At 39.1% G+C, this 23,858-nt stretch overlaps 4 protein-coding genes across 4 annotated transcripts; all 4 read right to left on the bottom strand.

Annotated features, from left to right (window-relative positions):
* Positions 1-2,632: 2,632 nt before the first annotated feature.
* LOC103999069 (probable glutathione S-transferase) lies at positions 2,633-3,738 on the bottom strand. Its single transcript, XM_009420719.3, has 2 exons — positions 3,380-3,738; positions 2,633-3,087 (listed from the first exon to the last, which is right to left on the bottom strand). Exons 1-2 carry the CDS (start codon positions 3,692-3,694, stop codon positions 2,743-2,745), a joined length of 660 nt encoding a protein of 219 aa, XP_009418994.2. The 5' UTR covers positions 3,695-3,738; the 3' UTR covers positions 2,633-2,742.
* A 727-nt stretch (positions 3,739-4,465) lies between these two features.
* LOC135593819 (probable glutathione S-transferase parA) lies at positions 4,466-5,794 on the bottom strand. Its single transcript, XM_065084113.1, has 2 exons — positions 5,409-5,794; positions 4,466-4,954 (listed from the first exon to the last, which is right to left on the bottom strand). Exons 1-2 carry the CDS (start codon positions 5,733-5,735, stop codon positions 4,610-4,612), a joined length of 672 nt encoding a protein of 223 aa, XP_064940185.1. The 5' UTR covers positions 5,736-5,794; the 3' UTR covers positions 4,466-4,609.
* A 10,809-nt stretch (positions 5,795-16,603) lies between these two features.
* LOC135593821 (probable glutathione S-transferase) lies at positions 16,604-17,709 on the bottom strand. The gene is made up of 2 exons (XM_065084116.1): positions 17,351-17,709; positions 16,604-17,058 (listed from the first exon to the last, which is right to left on the bottom strand). The coding sequence occupies exons 1-2, from the start codon at positions 17,663-17,665 to the stop codon at positions 16,714-16,716; spliced, it is 660 nt and encodes a 219-aa protein (XP_064940188.1). The 5' UTR covers positions 17,666-17,709; the 3' UTR covers positions 16,604-16,713.
* Positions 17,710-18,436: 727 nt separating this feature from the next.
* LOC135593815 (probable glutathione S-transferase parA) lies at positions 18,437-19,764 on the bottom strand. The gene is made up of 2 exons (XM_065084110.1): positions 19,380-19,764; positions 18,437-18,925 (listed from the first exon to the last, which is right to left on the bottom strand). Exons 1-2 carry the CDS (start codon positions 19,704-19,706, stop codon positions 18,581-18,583), a joined length of 672 nt encoding a protein of 223 aa, XP_064940182.1. The 5' UTR covers positions 19,707-19,764; the 3' UTR covers positions 18,437-18,580.
* Between the last annotated feature and the right edge of the window lie 4,094 nt (positions 19,765-23,858).

Here is a 23,858-nt window from a genome sequence, read left to right as displayed (position 1 = left end):
AAAGGAACATTGGGCAGCAGTGAAATAGATATTAAGATATCTAAGAGGTACTTCTAGGTTATGTTTATGTTTTGGTAATGATGAACTTGTGTTAGAAGGGTACACAGATGCAGACATGACAGGTGATACTGATTCTAAGAAGTCCACTTCGGGATTCTTGATGACATTTATAGGAGTAGTCTCTTGGCATCCTAAGTTATAGAAGTGTGTTGCTCTATCAACCACAGAAGTAGAATACATAGCAATTACTGAAGCCTGCAAAAAAACTTTATGGATGAAAAAGTTTCTATAAGAATTCGGCTTGAAATAGGAAGGATATACTATTTACTGTGATAGTGAGAGCGCCATTCACCTCTCCAAGGATTCAACATACCATTCTAGATCCAAGCATATTGATGTGAGATATTACTGGATTCGTGATGTGCTTGAGTTGAAAGAATTATAGTTGGAAAAAGTGCATACTAATGAGAATGGATCAGATATGTTGATAAAGTCTTTGTCTAAGGAGAACCTTGAAGCATGTAGGCGAAGAGCGGGCTTGGTACAGCCCACCATATGAGCTGGTGGGAGAGAATTGTTGAGTCCAGCCCATATGTGGGCTTGGACATTTGGGCCTATTGAGCCCAAATCACTAATTGAAAGAAAGGGCAAAAGGTGAGGGTAGCAAAATTAAAGAGTGCGGCGTGCAGCGCGCGTGTGTACGCAGTGAACGTGAGCGACGGCGTGTAGAGAAAAGACGAGAGAGAAACAAATCGAGAAAGTAAGATTTTTGAGTTTTCTGCTTGACGATCGGTGGCTAAACGTTGTCAGTTTTAGTCCAAATTTTATATGGAGAAAACTTGCAGTAAACTCTACAATCTTAACTGTGTTGATCTACAGTTTACCCTCTTTAAGATACTTTTCTATTATATCTATTTTGTGAGACATAGAATTCTAGATCCATCCTATCTGATGAAGATATACTATTTTTGAACCAAGATTTATGATCTTGATGTTATTGTAATCCTCTAGTTATTCTAGAGAAGACCTATTGTAAACCTGTTATCATTACTATTGATAGTGAAAGTTTGAGATTAACTACGGTTTCATAATTTTTTTCCATATTGAGTTTTTTATGTTAAAAGATTTGATCTAAAAGATTTGATCTCATTTTGATACAAAGTGGGAAAAAAATATTATGCTTTTAACATGTTTTTTCCGAACAGTATGTCCCACGTAAAACCACCGAGATAGGTAGATTATTCGAGAAGGTAACAGAGAGAGCAACTACAATGTCTAGAGTGCCTTACTCATCTGCAGTATGTAGTTTGATGTATGCTATGGTTTGTACTAGGCCAGATATAGCTCATGCAGTTGGAGTTGTCAGCTGATTTCTCTCTAATCCTCGAAAGGAACATTGGGCAGCAGTGAAATAGATATTAAGATATCTAAGAGGTACTTCTAGGTTATGTTTATGTTTTGGTAATGATGAACTTGTGTTACAAGGGTACACAGATACAGACATGACAGATGATACTGATTCCAGGAAGTCCACTTTGGGATTCTTGATGACATTTATAGGAGTAGTCTCTTAGCATTCTAAGTTATAGAAGTGTGTTGCTTTATCAACCACAGAAGCAGAATACATAGTAATTACTGAAGCCTGCAAAGAAGCTTTATGGATGAAAAAGTTTCTATAAGAATTGGGCTTGAAATAGGAAGGATATACTATTTACTGTGACAGTGAGAGCGCCATTCACCTCTTCAAGAATTCAACGTACAATTCTAGATCTAAGCATATTAATGTGAGATATTACTGGATTCGTGATTTGCTTGAGTTGAAAGAATTATAGTTGGAAAAAGTGCATACTAATGAGAATGGATCAGATATGTTGACAAAGTCTTTGTCTAAGAAGAAGCTTGAAGCATGTAGGCGAAGAGCAGGCTTGGTACAGCCCACCATATGAGCTGGTGGGAGAGAATTGTTGAGCCCAGCCCATATGTGGGCTTGGACAATTGGGCCTATTGAGCACAAATCACTAATTGAAAGAAAGGGCAAAAGGTGAGGGTAGCAAAATTAAAGAGTGCGGCGTGCAGCGCGTGTGTGTGTACACAGTGAACGTGTGCGACGGCGTGTAGAGAAAAGAGGAGCGAAAAACAAAGAGAGAAAGTAAGATTTTTGAGTTTTCTGCTTGACGATCGGTGGCTAAACGTTGTCAGTTTTAGTCCAAATTTTATATGGAGAATCCTTGCAGTAAACTCTACAATCTTAACGGTGTTGATCTACAGTTTACCCTCTTTAAGATACTTTCCTATTATATCTATTTTGTGAGACATAGAATTCTAAATCCATCCTATCTGATGAAGATATGCTATTCTTGAACCAAGATCTATGATCTTGATGTTATTATAATCCTCTAGTTATTCTAGAGAAGACCTATTGTAAACCTGTTATCATTACTATTGATAGTGAAAGTTTGAGATGAACTACGATTTCGTAGTTTTTTTCCATATTGAGTTTTTTATGTTCAAAGATTTGATCTCATTCTGTCATTGATTATTTACTTTATTATTTATGTTATACCGGTTATTTTGATACACAAAGTGGAAAAAAAAAAATTATGCTTTTAACATGTTTTTTCCGAACAGTATGTCCCACGTAAAACCACCGAGATAGGTAGATTATTCGAGAAGGTAAGAGAGAGAGAGAGCAACTACAATGTCATCAGACGCCGAGCACGCAGTCACTACTGCTAGTGTAGACTACTCGATTCCATATCTCTTCTTGACGACGCCCACGGTCTCGTAGATCTTGTGGGGATCGGACAGTGCGTTGGCCACGCTCTCCCGCTCCATGCACCGTTTGCCCCACGCCACCACCTTGGGCGCCGCCTCCTCGATGCTGAAGCCGGCGCATGTCTCGTAGGTGTAGAACCAAGACACGAAGGGGACGAGCGTGTCGTCGACGAAGCCGAAGGCGTCACCGCCGAAGTACTTCTTGTCCCCCAGCTCGCCCTCCAACAACTTCAGGATCTCGATGAACTCCTCCTTGGCCGCCGCCTGGGCCTCGCCCTTGAGCTGCCACAGCCTTGTCCCGCATTCATTGAACTGATACATGAAGAATAACGTTAAAGGGTGCTGAGAACAAACAGGTTCTGCACAATTATTCTTACACGACGAGCAGATCAAACAGTGAGCAAAAGAATCTAGAATTTGTTTATCGATAAAAAGAAATAGATTCCGCGGATTCTATCAAACGCACAAAAATTTAACGTGCTTTTCTTGGACAAAATTATCCAGAAAATAAATATATCGGGAAATCGATTCTATCAAACACAGTGGTAATCCGAAGAGGAGAACAGTCGAACTCATGAAAGGCATCGGCGTAAGGAGGACGCACCTTCTTGTCGACGAAGTCGGCCCAGAAGCGGGCCTGGGCGCGGGCGTAGGGGTCGGCGGGAAGCAGCGGCGAGCGGTCGGGCCACACCTCGTCGATGTACTGGACGATGATGAGGGACTCGCACACGGGCTTGCCGTCGTGGATGAGGACGGGGATCTTCTTGTACACGGGGTTGGACTCGAGCAGCAGCGAGCTCTTGTTCCTCATGATGTCCTCCTCCCTGTACTCGTACTCCACTCCCTTCTCCGCCAGCGCGATCCGGCACCGCTGCCCGAACGGGCTCGCCCAGAAGTCCAGCAGCACCACCGGCTTCATCGCTCTTTTTTTGTCTCTCCGTCCGTCTCTCTATCTCCGCTCTCTCACTCTCTAAATAGAAGATGGCAATGTGGTCAGCACCGTCAGGTGACCGCTACCAGCACGATTTTTTTCGCGCGTGTTTTTTACAGGGTCGTGGCGACTGAAGCTACGTCACCCAGCTTTCTCGTGATTGGTGGGTCCTAGTGGGTGCGACTCGTTCCTCTAACGAGATGAGGGGTTGCTTTCCGGGTACCAAACAAGAGAGTGGCACAAACTATAACTCTATTGAAAGTGCTGTGATCGCATGCGTCATAGCAATTCCTCGAGGCCGGCTTCTGCGCCGTCGATCGAGTGATCAACGACGAGGATCTGTTCTTATATACGAGGCTACATGTTTTTTCTTCCAAATAAAAGACAAAACATTTACGAGACAAAATAATTGAAACAGGTGAGTCAGCTCAGCTACTATCATTTCAGTCCTGGCTTGGAGCACGAGAAGAAGTTGGACGGTACATTTTGACTGGGCTTTCTTCTTCTTCGAATGAAGTCGATAAAGGTTGGCTCGACTCTTCAAAGACACTGTCATCCACACACTTGGTCATCATGCATTTATATGATGTGACATCATGCACTGAAATAAATTGCTTTTTGTAGATAAATTAAGGATAATGCAATTACACTAAAACGTAACTCGAGCCCCTCTTGGTTGGGAAGCACAAGCTAGTAGAGAGAGAGAGAGAGAGAGAGAGAGTGAGTTCTACCTATTTTCTAATGAGATGAAGCTGCAGGTGCCACATAACACCACCGAGAAAGGTCTATTATTCAAGAAGATAAACAGGGAGGGCAACTACAATGGCATCAGACACTCAAAGCAGCTGCAACAATGCAGGCAAACACCATGCAACACACAGTCACTACTATTACTATTGTAGACTACTCGACTCCGAATCTTTTCTTGAGACCGCCCACGAACTCGTAGACCTTGTGGGGGTCGGACAGTGTCTTCGCCACGCTCTCCCGCTCCATGCACCGCTTGCCCCACGCCACCAGCTTGGGCGCTGCCTCCTCTATGCTGAAGCCGGCACAGGTCTCGTAGGTGTAGAACCAGGACACGAAGGGGACGAGCGCGATGTCGACGAAGCCGAACGCGTCGCCGCCGAAGTACTTCTTGTCTCCCAGCTCGCCCTCCAGCAGCTTCAGGATCCCGATGAGCTCCTCCTTGGCCGCCGCCTGTCCCTCGCCCTTGAGCTTCCACAGCCTTGTCCCGCATTCATAGATCTGATACACGAAGTAAAACATTAGAGAGTGCTGAGAACAAACAAGTGCTGCACAATTTTTCTGACAAGACGAGCAGATAATCCAGAATTTATTTCTCGATCAAAACAATTATATTATGCGGATTTATCAAACGCGCAAAAATTAAACGTTTTTTCCGAGGACAAAAAAATCCAGAAAATAAATATATCGGGAAGTGGATTCTGACCATTCAAGAAGAATTAGTAGAAGGCATTCTCAACCGTTTGTTCTGTGCAACGGATGGCAACTCTCTTCCACACAAAACAACAAAACAAAACAAAACTACCCCTTGGTTTCTTACCCGATCGCCTACCTGACTCCTCGATGGAGGCTATCTGGTGGCGCCCACCATTATTGGAGAAGAGGGAAAAGGCGCCACGGTATATCGCAAGGTCCAACAAGAGACACGGGAGGCATCGGCGTAAGGAGGACGCACCTTCTTGTCGATGAAGTCGGCCCAGAAGCGGGCCTGGGCGCGGGCGTAGGGGTCGGCGGGCAGCAGCGGCGCGCAGTCGGGCCACGCCTCGTCGATGTATTGGACGATGATGAGGGACTCGCACACGGGCTTGTCGTCGTGGATGAGGACAGGGATCTTCTTATGCACGGGGTTGGACTTGAGCAGCAACGGGCTCTTGTCCCCCAGGTTCTCCTCCCGGTACTCGTACTCCACCCCCTTCTCCGCCAGCGCGATCCGGCACCGCTGCCCGAACGGGCTCACCCAGAAGTCCAGCAGCACCACCCCCTTCGTCTCCACATCCCCCATTGCTCGATCTCGCTCACTCGAAAGCCCTTCTCTCCGTCGGCTGATTGGCGTTAATGTCGAGAGTGGGTGTTGATGGGGGGCGTTAAATAGAGACGCAAGGAAGCATAAGATTACAATGTGGTCACCGCCCTGAGGTAACCGCTTACGTAACCATCGACTCGATTTTTTTCCTGCGTGTCACTTTGGAACTCTCGGGACGAATGTCTTCTGATGACGGTACCCACGTTTCTCGCTGTGGAGCCAGAGAGTGGGTCCCATAACTTTTTGGTCTTCGTCCAACCACTGGGTGGGTAGAAAACTAGGTAACGAGCAAATACTAGATAAAAGTATTAACGGATCTGGTGAATAACGAGTCATGGCTTGCGTCAGGTATCGAGGCCGTCATCTGCACCGTTGATCGAAATATCAACGATTAGAATCATTTCGAAGGGACGTGGAGCGGCGCTGAACCGGTGGATTATCGGATCTGTTTCTCAGGTCCGAGTCCGCTTTGTTCTGTACATGATTTTTTATTGAAGATAATGTATATGTATATATATAATACACTTTTCAGATAAATAACACAAATTTTCATGATATTAAGAAGTCATTAAGAACTGGTGAATCAACTCCATTACCCTTTAAATTTTAAATTATTGCTTGGACATTAAGAAATCATTAAAAAATATTTTAACTAGTCAAAATAATTGGGATTGGAGTTGTCTACTCCAACCATTAATTGGGTGAACTTGTTGAAGCAAGTCAGTTCGAGTTAGATGGATAGCACATAAGACTGTCCAATGGTCACTGTTTTAAATGATTATTGTTTAATTCATGAGTATTTTTGCAAATAAAGTTTTACTTTTGGTTTTGGAGTTTATTATTCAAAGCTCCTATTTACTATTCACAACTCTTATGATTGACAACTCTTGAAAAAATAATACAAATATTTATTTTATTATTTATAAATATGTATTATTAATTTTATCTTTTTTTTTTTCTTTCCTACGATCCTTTATTTTATCCAACTCCTTGTCGATGCTATTATCGTCATCATTTATCATTGATAATGCTGATGCTCGTTATCGTAAATGCTCTTCGTCTCTCTCATTTTCCTTGGAGGAGAAAGATGTCAAGAAGAAGAAAGATGAGGAGGAAAGAGACGAAGATTAAAAAAAAGGAGAAAAGAAATATTTACATAAGAGCTAATTCAACAAATATAACTTGAGTGTAACTTAGTTCAATTTCATATATAACCAAATATACTTCTATTAAACGAACCAAAACATTCTTAAATAACTAAAATATTATTCTTAGATTATTAATATCATTTGTATTTGAAAAAATTAATGATGATTAATTAACAAAATTTATAATTTCTTAAACTGATATCATAATCAAGTGTAACTTTATCAATATCTATTAAACTAATCCAAACTTTTATATAACCTCTATGATACGGTGATTAGCTTTTTAAATTTTTTCGAGGATTTTATGGTAATTAATTATTTAAATTATAATTTTTTGAATATATTTTGTGATTTAAGTATAATTTAGTTTAATTTTGAATATAACTTGTTCAAGCTCCAACTTAGATTTCTATGAAACTACCTCCCCATGTATATAAGACAATTAGTATCATTTTTTATCCATACATTAATTTTATGATAATTAATTATCTAGATTACTTTAAAAAAAAATAATTTTGATTATAACTTAGATCAATCTCGAGCATAACCTAATCAAATTAAACTAAACCAACCCAATCTTTCACAGAACTATGAGAACATAATCTTAAAATGATTTATACTATTTTTTATTTTTAAAATATATTTATAATCATTAATTATCAAATTTTAAGATTTCTTGAATTGATATTGTAATTGAGTGTAACTTCATTAACACTTACAAAACCAACTTAAAATTTTATGAAATCACTACTAGGGCATAATTTCTGAAATGATTAATACTATTTTAAAATAATTTTATGATAATTAAATACTAAAAAAATATCAAAAATATAAAAATTTTGGAATAACATTTATCATCAACTCAGTCATTACTACGATTGTAGACTACTCGACTCCATATCTCTTCTTGAGGATGCTCACCAACTCGTAGACTTTGTGGGGGTCGCATAGTGCCTTGGTCACGCTCTCCCGCTCCATGCACCGCTTGCCCCACGCCACCAGCTTCGGCGCTGCCTCCTCTATGCTGAAGCCGGCGCAAGTCATGTAGCTGTAGAACTAGCGCGATTTCGACAAAGCTGAAGGCGTCGTCGGCGAAGTACTTCTTGTCTCCCAGCTCGCCCTCCAGCAGTCTCAGGTTCCAGATGAACACCTCCTTGGCCGCAGCCTGTCCCTCACCCTTGAACTTCCACAGCCTTGTCCCACATTCATAGAACTGATGCATCAAGGAAACATTAAAGAGTGCTGAGAACAAACAGGTGCTGCATAATTATTCTGATAAGACGAGCAGATAATCGAGAATTTATTTCTCAATCAAAAAACATAGATTATTTAATAGGATAAAATTTTCTAAAAAAATACATATGTGGGGAAGTGATCTAATTATATATTACTCAAGTAGTTTTCTATGTTTAGTATCTCGATTGTTATACTTTTAAGAGTTATATTAAAGTTCTTAAATTTATAAAAATAAAATACTTAACTTCATTTTTTTTCTTAATTTTATTAATGAAAATATCGCATGTAAATAAGGTTAAAAAGATAATTTTATAAACTATTTTTATCGATATTAATTTTTTCTTCTATAACTTTTCTATTTCACTTTCTACCTATTGCTTCACTCTTCAATAAAATATTCAAAAATATAAAAAAATAATTAAACACTTTGTTTCTTAATAAAAATCCTATATTTTTATTTTTTGAATGATAAAAATAAATCATAAAATTATTTTTTAATCTTATTTTAATATATACTATTTTTTGTATGGGATAGCATGTGTGATATTTTCATAATAAGAATTGAATACGTTACGAGAAACTAAATTAAATATATTATTTTAATAAATATAAAAATATTAATATAATTTTTAAAAATATAGTATTGAGTCGTGCCTCGTTGATGACCTAGACGATAGAGACTACTAGCACATCAGCTTAGCGCCATGGATGAGGACTAGGATCTTCTTGTACACCGGGTTGGACTCGAGCAGTAGTGGACTCTTGTCCCGTTGGATGTGCTCAAATAGAGGCCGATAGTTGAGGAGGAGAAGAAGAGAGTAGAGTTGGAGATGATAACAAAAAAAGCTTACCCTATGACCCTTTGGTTCCCTCCTATTTATAGAGGCCTTTTATTAACTTAACCCTAATCGATCCTGTTCTATTGGGTACTAGATCTTCATCCAACTACCCAAGCATATTAGATTAGTGGATCTCTATCCAATAATCTCTCATTGGCTCTTATTGAATCTCCTCCATAGAATCCAATAATTAAGGGTTTATTGAATATCTAATAAGATAGGGGCTCCATTGAATATCTTATATCTAAATATCTACTCGTTGCAACACCTACCATATGTGTATGACCCTCTAAACCCAATATCGAGTTAACCATGAGTCAGCGAATTATTATTTCCATAGTAATTCACTCGATTGATTGACTATAGATATACTATGCCACAATACCACAATCCCTAAATGACACAAGAGAATCCAAATCATTCGACATATTTGTTTTCAGTTATCATATATCTATAAACTCTCATCCATCTAATATCTTAGATATCATATACCAGGCATAGTGCTGTAAGGTCTATATAGTTTCTATTCGAGTCTCGCTTTAATCAGATTCTTTTGGAGAACTTTTTCTCTCTTAATCCGAATGACCTTTAATAGGGATTTGTATAAGTAAAAATATATGAAATATTCTTCTCATGATATTGGGAGAGAATTATCTTCTATCGGCACTCAATAGCCCTTGTAAGGTTAGTTGTCACTCTTAATGACCACGTGTGCTAGATCTAGATTTTTAGGCCTATAAGTTAGATATTGGAGTACTCATACACCATCACTAGAAGCCTTTGATGGAAAAATCGACCTAGTTGAATACATTGTCACCTTCTATACTTAGATGTATCTCTCTACGACACCTTGGATGCTATGATGTGCTGCATGTTCCCAGTGACGCTGAAAGGCCCAATGCAGGAGTGGTACACTCATCTAAAGCCACACTTGGTAAACTCGTTCACTTAGCTCACAAAGGAGTTCTAACTCTACTTCCTCGGGAATGTATACCTTAGGCCATCAACGACTATGTTACTCGAGCTTAAGTAAGGGGAGGAAGAGATACTCTCTGACTTCACCGCTCAATTCACCAACGAAATTTGAGGCGTGCAAGATGCACATCCGTCACTTGTGATTCAAGCATTCATAAGGAGGCTTAAGCCTTCTTGCCTTTTTTGGTCATTGGTGGAGAGATCCTCTAGAGGGCTAACTAATACAAAGTTGCCAAGGAAATAGTTTGAAGTAAGCATGAAGAAATGCACAAGAGGTTGCGATAGGAGAGACTACTGTTAGCTCCCACCCTAAGGTCACCTCAGCAAAGAAAATAAAATTGACCCAAGCTGCCTCGCTCGAGACCCAAGTTTGACTCTCCTTAACATGATGAGAAGTGAGGTCTCCTTATAGATAAAGGAAAAACAGTTATTCAAGGACTCTTAACCGATAAAGACACTATTGGAAAAGGAGGACTGATCCAAATATTGCTACTTCCACCATCACTATAGTCACAACATGGAAGACTATCATGATTTGAATGAACAAATCGATGAGCTTATTGATAAGAGGCACCTCAACATATTCATCCGGAGACCTCGGGAACCTTTGCCCCCAGCCTTTGGGCTTGGTGGAGAGGAAGATCGATGTCATCGTTGGGGGGACCTATCTCGGGAGGGGATAGGACCTTCGGTTGCATAGCCTATACCTGAGCCACCATCGAGAAATGCTTGAGGTCAAAAGATGACTCAGAAATAATCTCAAAGTTGAGAAGATAGAGTACCTCGATCCAAATTATGATGGCTCCCTAATGGTCTCTATAAGAATGATTAATACTTAAGTAAAGAGGGTCACGATCGACATATGTAGTTTCGTCGATATCCTCTAACGCTTTCCAAAAACTTGGGCTCTCGGTTAATGATCTCACTCCAATGACTTCTTCGCCGACTAAATTCATGAATGACTCTATCTCCCCTCTCAGAACCATGAGCCTGCATGTCATATTCGACGATAAACATTGCTCCAAAATGGTGATGACTAAGTTTATGATGGTTGACATCCCTCGATATACAATACAACAATAGATTGATCCCACACTCTATAAAACTATGATATCAATCTATCTTATAATGATAAAATTCTTAAAAAGAACCTACATCAAGCAAAGAGAGTTCTATCTATTTTCTTGAATAATCTTTTAATAAACATAAGTTAGTGTATATATAATAAGAGAGAGAGAGAGAGAGAGAATTCTGCCTATTTTCTAACACATATGTGGGCTTGGACAATTGGGCCTATTAAGCCCAAATCACTAATTGAAAGAAAGGGCAAAAGGTGAGAGTAGTAAAATTAGAGAGTGCGGCATACGGCGTGCAGCGTGTGTGTGTACGCAGTGAACGTGTGCGGTGTGTAGAGAAAAAAGGAAAGAGAAACTGAGAGAGAAAGTAAGATTTTTGAGTTTTCTGCTTGACGATCGGTGGCCAAACGTTGTTAGGTTTGGTCCAAATTTTATGTGGAGAATTTTTGTAGCAAACTTTACAATCCTAACGGTGTTGATCTACAGTTTACCCTCTCTAAGGTACTTTCCTGCTATATCTATTTTGTGAGACCTAAAATTCTTTTACGAAGAGATCCACCCTATGTGATGAAGATATGCTATTCTTGAACCAAGATCTATGATCTTGATGTTATTGTGATCCTCTAATTATTCTAGAGAAGACTTGTCGTAAACCTGTTATCATTACTATTGATAGTGGAGTTTGAGGTGGACTACGGTCCAGTGATTTTCCCCATATTAGGTTTTTCACATTAAAAGATTTGGTCTCACTGTGTGATTGATTATTTGCTCTATTGTTTATGTCGTGCTGGTTGATATTTTTATTTGGATATTACGTTGGTATTTTGATGAGGAACCTATTTTGATACACAAAGAGGGAAAAGAATATTCCGCTTTAACAGGTTTTTTTTCCCAACAAGTGGTATCAGAGCATCAGGTTGTTTGGTGCTAGTTTTTCTTGTGTGATCGAAATGGAGCAGTCAGATGATATGATTAAATTGAACTCATCAAATTATTCCACTTGGAGGCATCTGATGGAAGATTTGCTCTATTGCAAAGATTTGTATAAGCCTATCAAGGTTAAAGATAAACCTTCTACTATGGACGATGAAGAATGAGAAGTTTAACATAAAAAAGCTATTGCCTATATTAGAAGATGGATGGATATAAACTTGCATGAGCATATTTCAGATGAAACTAGAGCTGATGTTGTTTGGCAAAGGTTAGAAAATCTCTTTGCGAAAAAGACAATAGTAAATAGAATTTCTCTTCTCAGAAGGCTTGTAAATTTAAAATATAAAGATGGTGGTAACATTGTTGGTCATATAAGTCTATTTCAGAGTCTTGCAAAAAGCTGGTTGCTATGAAAATGAATATAGATGATGAGATGCGAGGATTATTACTTCTCAGCTCTTTACCAGAAAGTTGGGAAACGTATGTGGTGACTATTTTCAACTCCACGCTAGAGGGGACTTTAACTATAGATATGATTAAAGACAGTTTGCTAAATGAAGATGCTAGAAGGAAAGAACAGGGTGAATCTTCTTCTGGTGCATTTGTTACTGAAAAACAAGAAAGACGTGGAAGAAGTCATAGCAAAAATCCACATGGTTATAGAGGAAGATCCAAGTCTAGAAGAAATATCAAATATTTTCACTGTAACAGGCCAGGTCACATAAAGAAAGAGTGTAGGTTTTGGAAGTGAGAACAAAATGAAATAAAGAAAAATGAGAAAGAGACTAATACAATTGCTGCTGAATATAATATCACTATTGTTTGTGATGAAGGTTGTGTCAGTCTTGTAGCTCAGGACAGTAATTGGGTAATTGACTCTGGTGCTTCATTTCATGTTACTTCTCATGGTGATTTCTTTAGATCTTATACTGTTGGTGATTTTGGTAATGTCAGAATGGGAAACAGTGGTACATCTAAGATTATAGGTATTGGAGATATTTGTTTGGAGACAAATATTGAGAGCAAATTGATACTCAAAGATGTAAGACATGTTCCAAATATTCATCTTAACTTGATATCTACAAGTAGACTAGATGATGAGGGCTTTACACACTATTTTGGTGAAAGCAAATGGAAACTCACTAAAGGTTCTATGATTGTGGCAAGAGGAAAGAAACTTAACTCTTTTTATGTCATGGAAGCCAAGCTACACGAAGGAGAGATTAATGCAATTCGAAAAGGTGAAAGTTTAAATCTTTGGCATAAGAGGCTTGGACATATCAGCGAGAAAGGACTTCAAACTCTTGCTAGAAAGCAGTTCTTACCAGAGTTGCAAAGTACATCTCTTAAATCTTGTGAACATTGCTTAGTTGAAAAAACACATAGAGTTGCATTTCAGACATATCCATCATCTAGAAGATCAGATATTATTGATTTAGTTCATATGATGTTTGTACTATGTAAACTAGAACTCTTGGAGGTGCTCTTTATTTTGTTATTTTTATTGATTATCATTCTAGAAAAGTGTGAGCTTTTGCTTTGAAATCTAAAGACCAGGTACTCGATGTTTTCAAGGAGTTTTATGTTAGTGTTGAAAGAGAAACTGGCAGAAAACTAAAGTGTATTCAATCAGATAATGGTGGCAAGTACAGGGGTCCTTTTGAGAATTATTACAGGTTCCATGGAATCAAGCTTGAGAAAACAGTTCCTAAAACTCCTCAACAGAATGGTGTGGCAGAAAGGATGAACAGAACCATTGAAGAAATGATAAGGTGTATGCTTTCCCATTCCAAGTTACCAAAATCATTTTGGGGGAGGCTATGAGAACTACAGTTGATTTGATAAATCTTTCTCTATCAGTTTCTCTGAAAGGTGATGTTCTAGTGAGAGTATGGAAAGGAAAATATATATCTTATAATTATTTGAGAGTCTTTGGGTGTAAAGCATTTGTTCATATTCCCAAAGATGAGAGGTCTAAGCTTGATAATAAGGCAAAAACATGTATCTTCTTGGGATATGGTCATGAAGAGTTTGGGTAAAGATTATGGAATCTAGTGAACAAAAAGATTATTAGAAGCAGAGATGTTGTGTTTCTGGAAGACCAATTATTTGATGATGGTGATAATGTTGAGAAGCCAGAAACCTCTGTTTATATTCCTTGGAGTTTGGGTCCAGTTCCTTCACCTGTAGTTCATGATGATCATGGGGGAGATGAACAAGAAGATTATGGTGAGAATGTAAGTGATGATACTCCTACAGTTGATGATGTTGAACCAATTGAACAAGCACCTCTATCACCAGTTGAGATTCCATTGAGAAGATCCACTAGAGAGAGACATCCATCTACCAGATATCCTCCACATGAGTATGTTATGCTTACTGACGAGGGAGAGCCAGAAACTTATCAAGAAGCCATTCTACATGAGAATAAGAGTGAGTGAGTTAAAGCAATGCAAGAAGATATGAGATCCTTGCTTGAGAACCACACCTATGACTTGGTAAAGTTACCTAAAGAGAAGAAAACTCTCAAGAATAAGTGGGTTTACAAATTTAAGACCGAAAACAATAGCTCACAACAAAGATACAAGGTACGACTAGTTGTGAAAGGATTCAGTCAGAAGAAAGGTATTGACTTTGAAAAAATATTTTCTCTAGTTGTGAAAATGTCCTCTATCCGAGTTGTTCTTGGTTTGGCTACCCACTTAAATTTAGAAGTTGAGCAACTTAATGTAAAAACAGCATTTCTTCATGGTGATTTGGAAGAAGAAATTTACATGGAGCAACCAGAAGGTTTCAAAATCAAGGGAAAAGAAAATATGGTGTGTAAGCTTTAGAAAAGCTTATATGGACTCAAACAGACACCTAAACAGTAGTACAAGAAGTTTGATTCCTTTATGATAAGCCAAAGGTATGATCGAACCACATTTGATCATTGTGTGTTTATGAAAAACTTTTCAGATGATGATTTTATTATTTTACTACTATATGTGGATGATATGCTGATTGTTGCCCATGATACTGATAAAATTGAAAAGCTTAAAAGAGAGCTAAGTAAGTCCTTTGTCATGAAAGACTTGGGATCGATGGAATAAATATTTGGCATTAAGATTCTTTGTGATAGGAAGAAAAGAAAGATTTGGCTATTTTAGAAGACTTACATTGAAAAGGTTCTTGAAAGATTCAACATGAGTAAAGCCAAAGCAGTTTGTTCTTCACTTACAGGTCATTTCAAGCTTAATTCGAAACAATATCCTACAAATAAAAAAGAAAAAGAAGAAATGTCTAGAGTGCCTTACTCTTCTGCAATAGGCAGTTTGATATATGCTATGGTTTGTACTAGGCCAGATATAGCTCATTCAGTTGGAGTTGTCAGCTGATTTCTCTCTAATCCTGGAAAGGAATATTGGGCAGCAGTGAAATAGATATTAAGATATCTAAGAGGTACTTCCAGGTTATGTTTATGTTTTGGTAATGATGAACTTGTGTTACAAGGGTACACAGATACAGACATGACAGATGATACTGATTTCAGGAAGTCCACTTTGGGATTCTTGATGACATTTATAGGAGTAGTCTCTTAGCATTCTAAGTTATAGAAGTGTGTTGCTTTATCAACCACAGAAGCAGAATACATAGCAATTACTGAAGCTTGCAAAGAAGCTTTATGGATGAAAAAGTTTCTATAAGAATTGAGCTTGAAATAGGAAGGATATACTATTTACTGTGACAGTGAGAGCGCCATTCACCTCTTCAAGAATTCAACATACAATTCTAGATCTAAGCATATTAATGTGAGATATTACTGGATTCGTGATTTGCTTGAGTTGAAAGAATTATAGTTGGAAAAAGTGCATACTAATGAGAATGGATCAGATATGTTGACAAAGTCTTTTTCTAAGAAGAAGCTTGAAGCATGTAGGCGAAGAGCAGGCTTGGTACAGCCCACCATATGAGCTGGTGGGAGAGAATTGTTGAGTCCAGCCCATATGTGGGCTTGGACAATTGGGCCTATTGAGCCCAAATCACTAATTGAAAGAAAGGGCAAAAGGTGAGGGTAGCAAAATTAAAGAGTGCGGCGTGCAGCGCGTGTGTGTGTACACAGTGAACGTGTGCGACGGCGTGTAGAGAAAAGAGGAGCGAAAAACAAAGAGAGAAAGTAAGATTTTTGAGTTTTCTGCTTGACGATCGGTGGCTAAACGTTGTCAGTTTTAGTCCAAATTTTATATGGAGAATCCTTGCAGTAAACTCTACAATCTTAACGGTGTTGATCTACAGTTTACCCTCTTTAAGATACTTTCCTATTATATCTATTTTGTGAGACATAGAATTCTAAATCCATCCTATCTGATGAAGATATACTATTCTTGAACCAAGATCTATGATCTTGATGTTATTGTAATCATCTAGTTATTCTAGAGAAGACCTATTGTAAACCTGTTATCATTACTATTGATAGTGAAAGTTTGAGATGAACTACGATTTCGTAGTTTTTTTCCGTATTGAGTTTTTTATGTTCAAAGATTTGATCTCATTCTGTCATTGATTATTTACTTTATTATTTATGTTATACCGGTTATTTTGATACACAAAGTGGAAAAAAAAAAATATATGCTTTTAACATGTTTTTTCCGAACAGTATGTCCCACGTAAAACCACCGAGATAGGTAGATTATTCGAGAAGGTAAGAGAGAGAGAGAGCAACTACAATGTCATCAGACGCCGAGCACGCAGTCACTACTGCTAGTGTAGACTACTCGATTCCATATCTCTTCTTGACGACGCCCACGGTCTCGTAGATCTTGTGGGGATCGGACAGTGCGTTGGCCACGCTCTCCCGCTCCATGCACCGTTTGCCCCACGCCACCACCTTGGGCGCCGCCTCCTCGATGCTGAAGCCGGCGCATGTCTCGTAGGTGTAGAACCAAGACACGAAGGGGACGAGCGTGTCGTCGACGAAGCCGAAGGCGTCACCGCCGAAGTACTTCTTGTCCCCCAGCTCGCCCTCCAACAACTTCAGGATCTCGATGAACTCCTCCTTGGCCGCCGCCTGGGCCTCGCCCTTGAGCTGCCACAGCCTTGTCCCGCATTCATTGAACTGATACATGAAGAATAACGTTAAAGGGTGCTGAGAACAAACAGGTTCTGCACAATTATTCTTACACGACGAGCAGATCAAACAGTGAGCAAAAGAATCTAGAATTTGTTTATCGATAAAAAGAAATAGATTCCGCGGATTCTATCAAACGCACAAAAATTTAACGTGCTTTTCTTGGACAAAATTATCCAGAAAATAAATATATCGGGAAATCGATTCTATCAAACACAGTGGTAATCCGAAGAGGAGAACAGTCGAACTCATGAAAGGCATCGGCGTAAGGAGGACGCACCTTCTTGTCGACGAAGTCGGCCCAGAAGCGGGCCTGGGCGCGGGCGTAGGGGTCGGCGGGAAGCAGCGGCGAGCGGTCGGGCCACACCTCGTCGATGTACTGGACGATGATGAGGGACTCGCACACGGGCTTGCCGTCGTGGATGAGGACGGGGATCTTCTTGTACACGGGGTTGGACTCGAGCAGCAGCGAGCTCTTGTTCCTCATGATGTCCTCCTCCCTGTACTCGTACTCCACTCCCTTCTCCGCCAGCGCGATCCGGCACCGCTGCCCGAACGGGCTCGCCCAGAAGTCCAGCAGCACCACCGGCTTCATCGCTCTTTTTTTGTCTCTCCGTCCGTCTCTCTATCTCCGCTCTCTCACTCTCTAAATAGAAGATGGCAATGTGGTCAGCACCGTCAGGTGACCGCTACCAGCACGATTTTTTTCGCGCGTGTTTTTTACAGGGTCGTGGCGACTGAAGCTACGTCACCCAGCTTTCTCGTGATTGGTGGGTCCTAGTGGGTGCGACTCGTTCCTCTAACGAGATGAGGGGTTGCTTTCCGGGTACCAAACAAGAGAGTGGCACAAACTATAACTCTATTGAAAGTGCTGTGATCGCATGCGTCATAGCAATTCCTCGAGGCCGGCTTCTGCGCCGTCGATCGAGTGATCAACGACGAGGATCTGTTCTTATATACGAGGCTACATGTTTTTTCTTCCAAATAAAAGACAAAACATTTACGAGACAAAATAATTGAAACAGGTGAGTCAGCTCAGCTACTATCATTTCAGTCCTGGCTTGGAGCACGAGAAGAAGTTGGACGGTACATTTTGACTGGGCTTTCTTCTTCTTCGAATGAAGTCGATAAAGGTTGGCTCGACTCTTCAAAGACACTGTCATCCACACACTTGGTCATCATGCATTTATATGATGTGACATCATGCACTGAAATAAATTGCTTTTTGTAGATAAATTAAGGATAATGCAATTACACTAAAACGTAACTCGAGCCCCTCTTGGTTGGGAAGCACAAGCTAGTAGAGAGAGAGAGAGAGAGAGAGAGAGTGAGTTCTACCTATTTTCTAATGAGATGAAGCTGCAGGTGCCACATAACACCACCGAGAAAGGTCTATTATTCAAGAAGATAAACAGGGAGGGCAACTACAATGGCATCAGACACTCAAAGCAGCTGCAACAATGCAGGCAAACACCATGCAACACACAGTCACTACTATTACTATTGTAGACTACTCGACTCCGAATCTTTTCTTGAGACCGCCCACGAACTCGTAGACCTTGTGGGGGTCGGACAGTGTCTTCGCCACGCTCTCCCGCTCCATGCACCGCTTGCCCCACGCCACCAGCTTGGGCGCTGCCTCCTCTATGCTGAAGCCGGCACAGGTCTCGTAGGTGTAGAACCAGGACACGAAGGGGACGAGCGCGATGTCGACGAAGCCGAACGCGTCGCCGCCGAAGTACTTCTTGTCTCCCAGCTCGCCCTCCAGCAGCTTCAGGATCCCGATGAGCTCCTCCTTGGCCGCCGCCTGTCCCTCGCCCTTGAGCTTCCACAGCCTTGTCCCGCATTCATAGATCTGATACACGAAGTAAAACATTAGAGAGTGCTGAGAACAAACAAGTGCTGCACAATTTTTCTGACAAGACGAGCAGATAATCCAGAATTTATTTCTCGATCAAAACAATTATATTATGCGGATTTATCAAACGCGCAAAAATTAAACGTTTTTTCCGAGGACAAAAAAATCCAGAAAATAAATATATCGGGAAGTGGATTCTGACCATTCAAGAAGAATTAGTAGAAGGCATTCTCAACCGTTTGTTCTGTGCAACGGATGGCAACTCTCTTCCACACAAAACAACAAAACAAAACAAAACTACCCCTTGGTTTCTTACCCGATCGCCTACCTGACTCCTCGATGGAGGCTATCTGGTGGCGCCCACCATTATTGGAGAAGAGGGAAAAGGCGCCACGGTATATCGCAAGGTCCAACAAGAGACACGGGAGGCATCGGCGTAAGGAGGACGCACCTTCTTGTCGATGAAGTCGGCCCAGAAGCGGGCCTGGGCGCGGGCGTAGGGGTCGGCGGGCAGCAGCGGCGCGCAGTCGGGCCACGCCTCGTCGATGTATTCGACGATGATGAGGGACTCGCACACGGGCTTGCCGTCGTGGATGAGGACAGGGATCTTCTTATGCACGGGGTTGGACTTGAGCAGCAACGGGCTCTTGTCCCCCAGGTTCTCCTCCCGGTACTCGTACTCCACCCCCTTCTCCGCCAGCGCGATCCGGCACCGCTGCCCGAACGGGCTCACCCAGAAGTCCAGCAGCACCACCCCCTTCGTCTCCACATCCCCCATTGCTCGATCTCGCTCACTCGAAAGCCCTTCTCTCCGTCGGCTGATTGGCGTTAATGTCGAGGGTGGGTGTTGATGGGGGGCGTTAAATAGAGAAGCAAGGAAGCATAAGATTACAATGTGGTCACCGCCCGTGAGGTAACCGCTTACGTAACCATCGACTCGATTTTTTTCCTGCGTGTCACTTTGGAACTCTCGGGACGAATGTCTTCTGATGACGGTACCCACGTTTCTCGCTGTTGGAGCCAGAGAGTGGGTCCCATAACTTTTTGGTCTTCGTCCAACCACTGGGTGGGTAGAAAACTAGGTAACGAGCAAATACTAGATAAAAGTATTAACGGATCTGGTGAATAACGAGTCATGGCTTGCGTCAGGTATCGAGGCCGTCATCTGCACCGTTGATCGAAATATCAACGATTAGAATCATTTCGAAGGGACGTGGAGCGGCGCTGAACCGGTGGATTATCGGATCTGTTTCTCAGGTCCGAGTCCGCTTTGTTCTGTACATGATTTTTTATTGAAGATAATGTATATGTATATATATAATACACTTTTCAGATAAATAACACAAATTTTCATGATATTAAGAAGTCATTAAGAACTGGTGAATCAACTCCATTACCCTTTAAATTTTAAATTATTGCTTGGACATTAAGAAATCATTAAAAAATATTTTAACTAGTCAAAATAATTGGGATTGGAGTTGTCTACTCCAACCATTAATTGGGTGAACTTGTTGAAGCAAGTCAGTTCGAGTTAGATGGATAGCACATAAGACTGTCCAATGGTCACTGTTTTAAATGATTATTGTTTAATTCATGAGTATTTTTGCAAATAAAGTTTTACTTTTGGTTTTGGAGTTTATTATTCAAAGCTCCTATTTACTATTCACAACTCTTATGATTGACAACTCTTGAAAAAATAATACAAATATTTATTTTATTATTTATAAATATGTATTATTAATTTTATCTTTTTTTTTTCTTTCCTACGATCCTTTATTTTATCCAACTCCTTGTCGATGCTATTATCGTCATCATTTATCATTGATAATGCTGATGCTCGTTATCGTAAATGCTCTTCGCCTCTCTCATTTTCCTTGGAGGAGAAAGATGTCAAGAAGAAGAAAGATGAGGAGGAAAGAGACGAAGATTAAAAAAAAGGAGAAAAGAAATATTTACATAAGAGCTAATTCAACAAATATAACTTGAGTGTAACTTAGTTCAATTTCATATATAACCAAATATACTTCTATTAAACGAACCAAAACATTCTTAAATAACTAAAATATTATTCTTAGATTATTAATATCATTTGTATTTGAAAAAATTAATGATGATTAATTAACAAAATTTATAATTTCTTAAACTGATATCATAATCAAGTGTAACTTTATCAATATCTATTAAACTAATCCAAACTTTTATATAACCTCTATGATACGGTGATTAGCTTTTTAAATTTTTTCGAGGATTTTATGGTAATTAATTATTTAAATTATAATTTTTTGAATATATTTTGTGATTTAAGTATAATTTAGTTTAATTTTGAATATAACTTGTTCAAGCTCCAACTTAGATTTCTATGAAACTACCTCCCCATGTATATAAGACAATTAGTATCATTTTTTATCCATACATTAATTTTATGATAATTAATTATCTAGATTACTTTAAAAAAAAATAATTTTGATTATAACTTAGATCAATCTCGAGCATAACCTAATCAAATTAAACTAAACCAACCCAATCTTTCACAGAACTATGAGAACATAATCTTAAAATGATTTATACTATTTTTTATTTTTAAAATATATTTATAATCATTAATTATCAAATTTTAAGATTTCTTGAATTGATATTGTAATTGAGTGTAACTTCATTAACACTTACAAAACCAACTTAAAATTTTATGAAATCACTACTAGGGCATAATTTCTGAAATGATTAATACTATTTTAAAATAATTTTATGATAATTAAATACTAAAAAAATATCAAAAATATAAAAATTTTGGAATAACATTTATCATCAACTCAGTCATTACTACGATTGTAGACTACTCGACTCCATATCTCTTCTTGAGGATGCTCACCAACTCGTAGACTTTGTGGGGGTCGCATAGTGCCTTGGTCACGCTCTCCCGCTCCATGCACCGCTTGCCCCACGCCACCAGCTTCGGCGCTGCCTCCTCTATGCTGAAGCCGGCGCAAGTCATGTAGCTGTAGAACTAGCGCGATTTCGACAAAGCCGAAGGCGTCGTCGGCGAAGTACTTCTTGTCTCCCAGCTCGCCCTCCAGCAGTCTCAGGTTCCAGATGAACACCTCCTTGGCCGCAGCCTGTCCCTCACCCTTGAACTTCCACAGCCTTGTCCCACATTCATAGAACTGATGCATCAAGGAAACATTAAAGAGTGCTGAGAACAAACAGGTGCTGCATAATTATTCTGATAAGACGAGCAGATAATCGAGAATTTATTTCTCAATCAAAAAACATAGATTATTTAATAGGATAAAATTTTCTAAAAAAATACATATGTGGGGAAGTGATCTAATTATATATTACTCAAGTAGTTTTCTATGTTTAGTATCTCGATTGTTATACTTTTAAGAGTTATATTAAAGTTCTTAAATTTATAAAAATAAAATACTTAACTTCATTTTTTTTCTTAATTTTATTAATGAAAATATCGCATGTAAATAAGGTTAAAAAGATAATTTTATAAACTATTTTTATCGATATTAATTTTTTCTTCTATAACTTTTCTATTTCACTTTCTACCTATTGCTTCACTCTTCAATAAAATATTCAAAAATATAAAAAAATAATTAAACACTTTGTTTCTTAATAAAAATCCTATATTTTTATTTTTTGAATGATAAAAATAAATCATAAAATTATTTTTTAATCTTATTTTAATATATACTATTTTTTGTATGGGATAGCATGTGTGATATTTTCATAATAAGAATTGAATACGTTACGAGAAACTAAATTAAATATATTATTTTAATAAATATAAAAATATTAATATAATTTTTAAAAATATAGTATTGAGTCGTGCCTCGTTGATGATCTAGACGATAGAGACTACTAGCACATCAGCTTAGCGCCATGGATGAGGACTAGGATCTTCTTGTACACCGGGTTGGACTCGAGCAGTAGTGGACTCTTGTCCCGTTGGATGTGCTCAAATAGAGGCCGATAGTTGAGGAGGAGAAGAAGAGAGTAGAGTTGGAGATGATAACAAAAAAAGCTTACCCTATGACCCTTTGGTTCCCTCCTATTTATAGAGGCCTTTTATTAACTTAACCCTAATCGATCCTGTTCTATTGGGTACTAGATCTTCATCCAACTACCCAAGCATATTAGATTAGTGGATCTCTATCCAATAATCTCTCATTGGCTCTTATTGAATCTCCTCCATAGAATCCAATAATTAAGGGTTTATTGAATATCTAATAAGATAGGGGCTCCATTGAATATCTTATATCTAAATATCTACTCGTTGCAACACCTACCATATGTGTATGACCCTCTAAACCCAATATCGAGTTAACCATGAGTCAGCGAATTATTATTTCCATAGTAATTCACTCGATTGATTGACTATAGATATACTATGCCACAATACCACAATCCCTAAATGACACAAGAGAATCCAAATCATTCGACATATTTGTTTTCAGTTATCATATATCTATAAACTCTCATCCATCTAATATCTTAGATATCATATACCAGGCATAGTGCTGTAAGGTCTATATAGTTTCTATTCGAGTCTCGCTTTAATCAGATTCTTTTGGAGAACTTTTTCTCTCTTAATCCGAATGACCTTTAATAGGGATTTGTATAAGTAAAAATATATGAAATATTCTTCTCATGATATTGGGAGAGAATTATCTTCTATCGGCACTCAATAGCCCTTGTAAGGTTAGTTGTCACTCTTAATGACCACGTGTGCTAGATCTAGATTTTTAGGCCTATAAGTTAGATATTGGAGTACTCATACACCATCACTAGAAGCCTTTGATGGAAAAATCGACCTAGTTGAATACATTGTCACCTTCTATACTTAGATGTATCTCTCTACGACACCTTGGATGCTATGATGTGCTGCATGTTCCCAGTGACGCTGAAAGGCCCAATGCAGGAG

Source organism: Musa acuminata, chromosome BXJ1-9 (genome assembly GCF_036884655.1).
Source record: "Musa acuminata AAA Group cultivar baxijiao chromosome BXJ1-9, Cavendish_Baxijiao_AAA, whole genome shotgun sequence".
In the NCBI taxonomy this organism is placed as follows: domain Eukaryota; kingdom Viridiplantae; phylum Streptophyta; class Magnoliopsida; order Zingiberales; family Musaceae; genus Musa; species Musa acuminata.
This window is presented reverse-complemented; position numbering and strand designations above follow the sequence as displayed.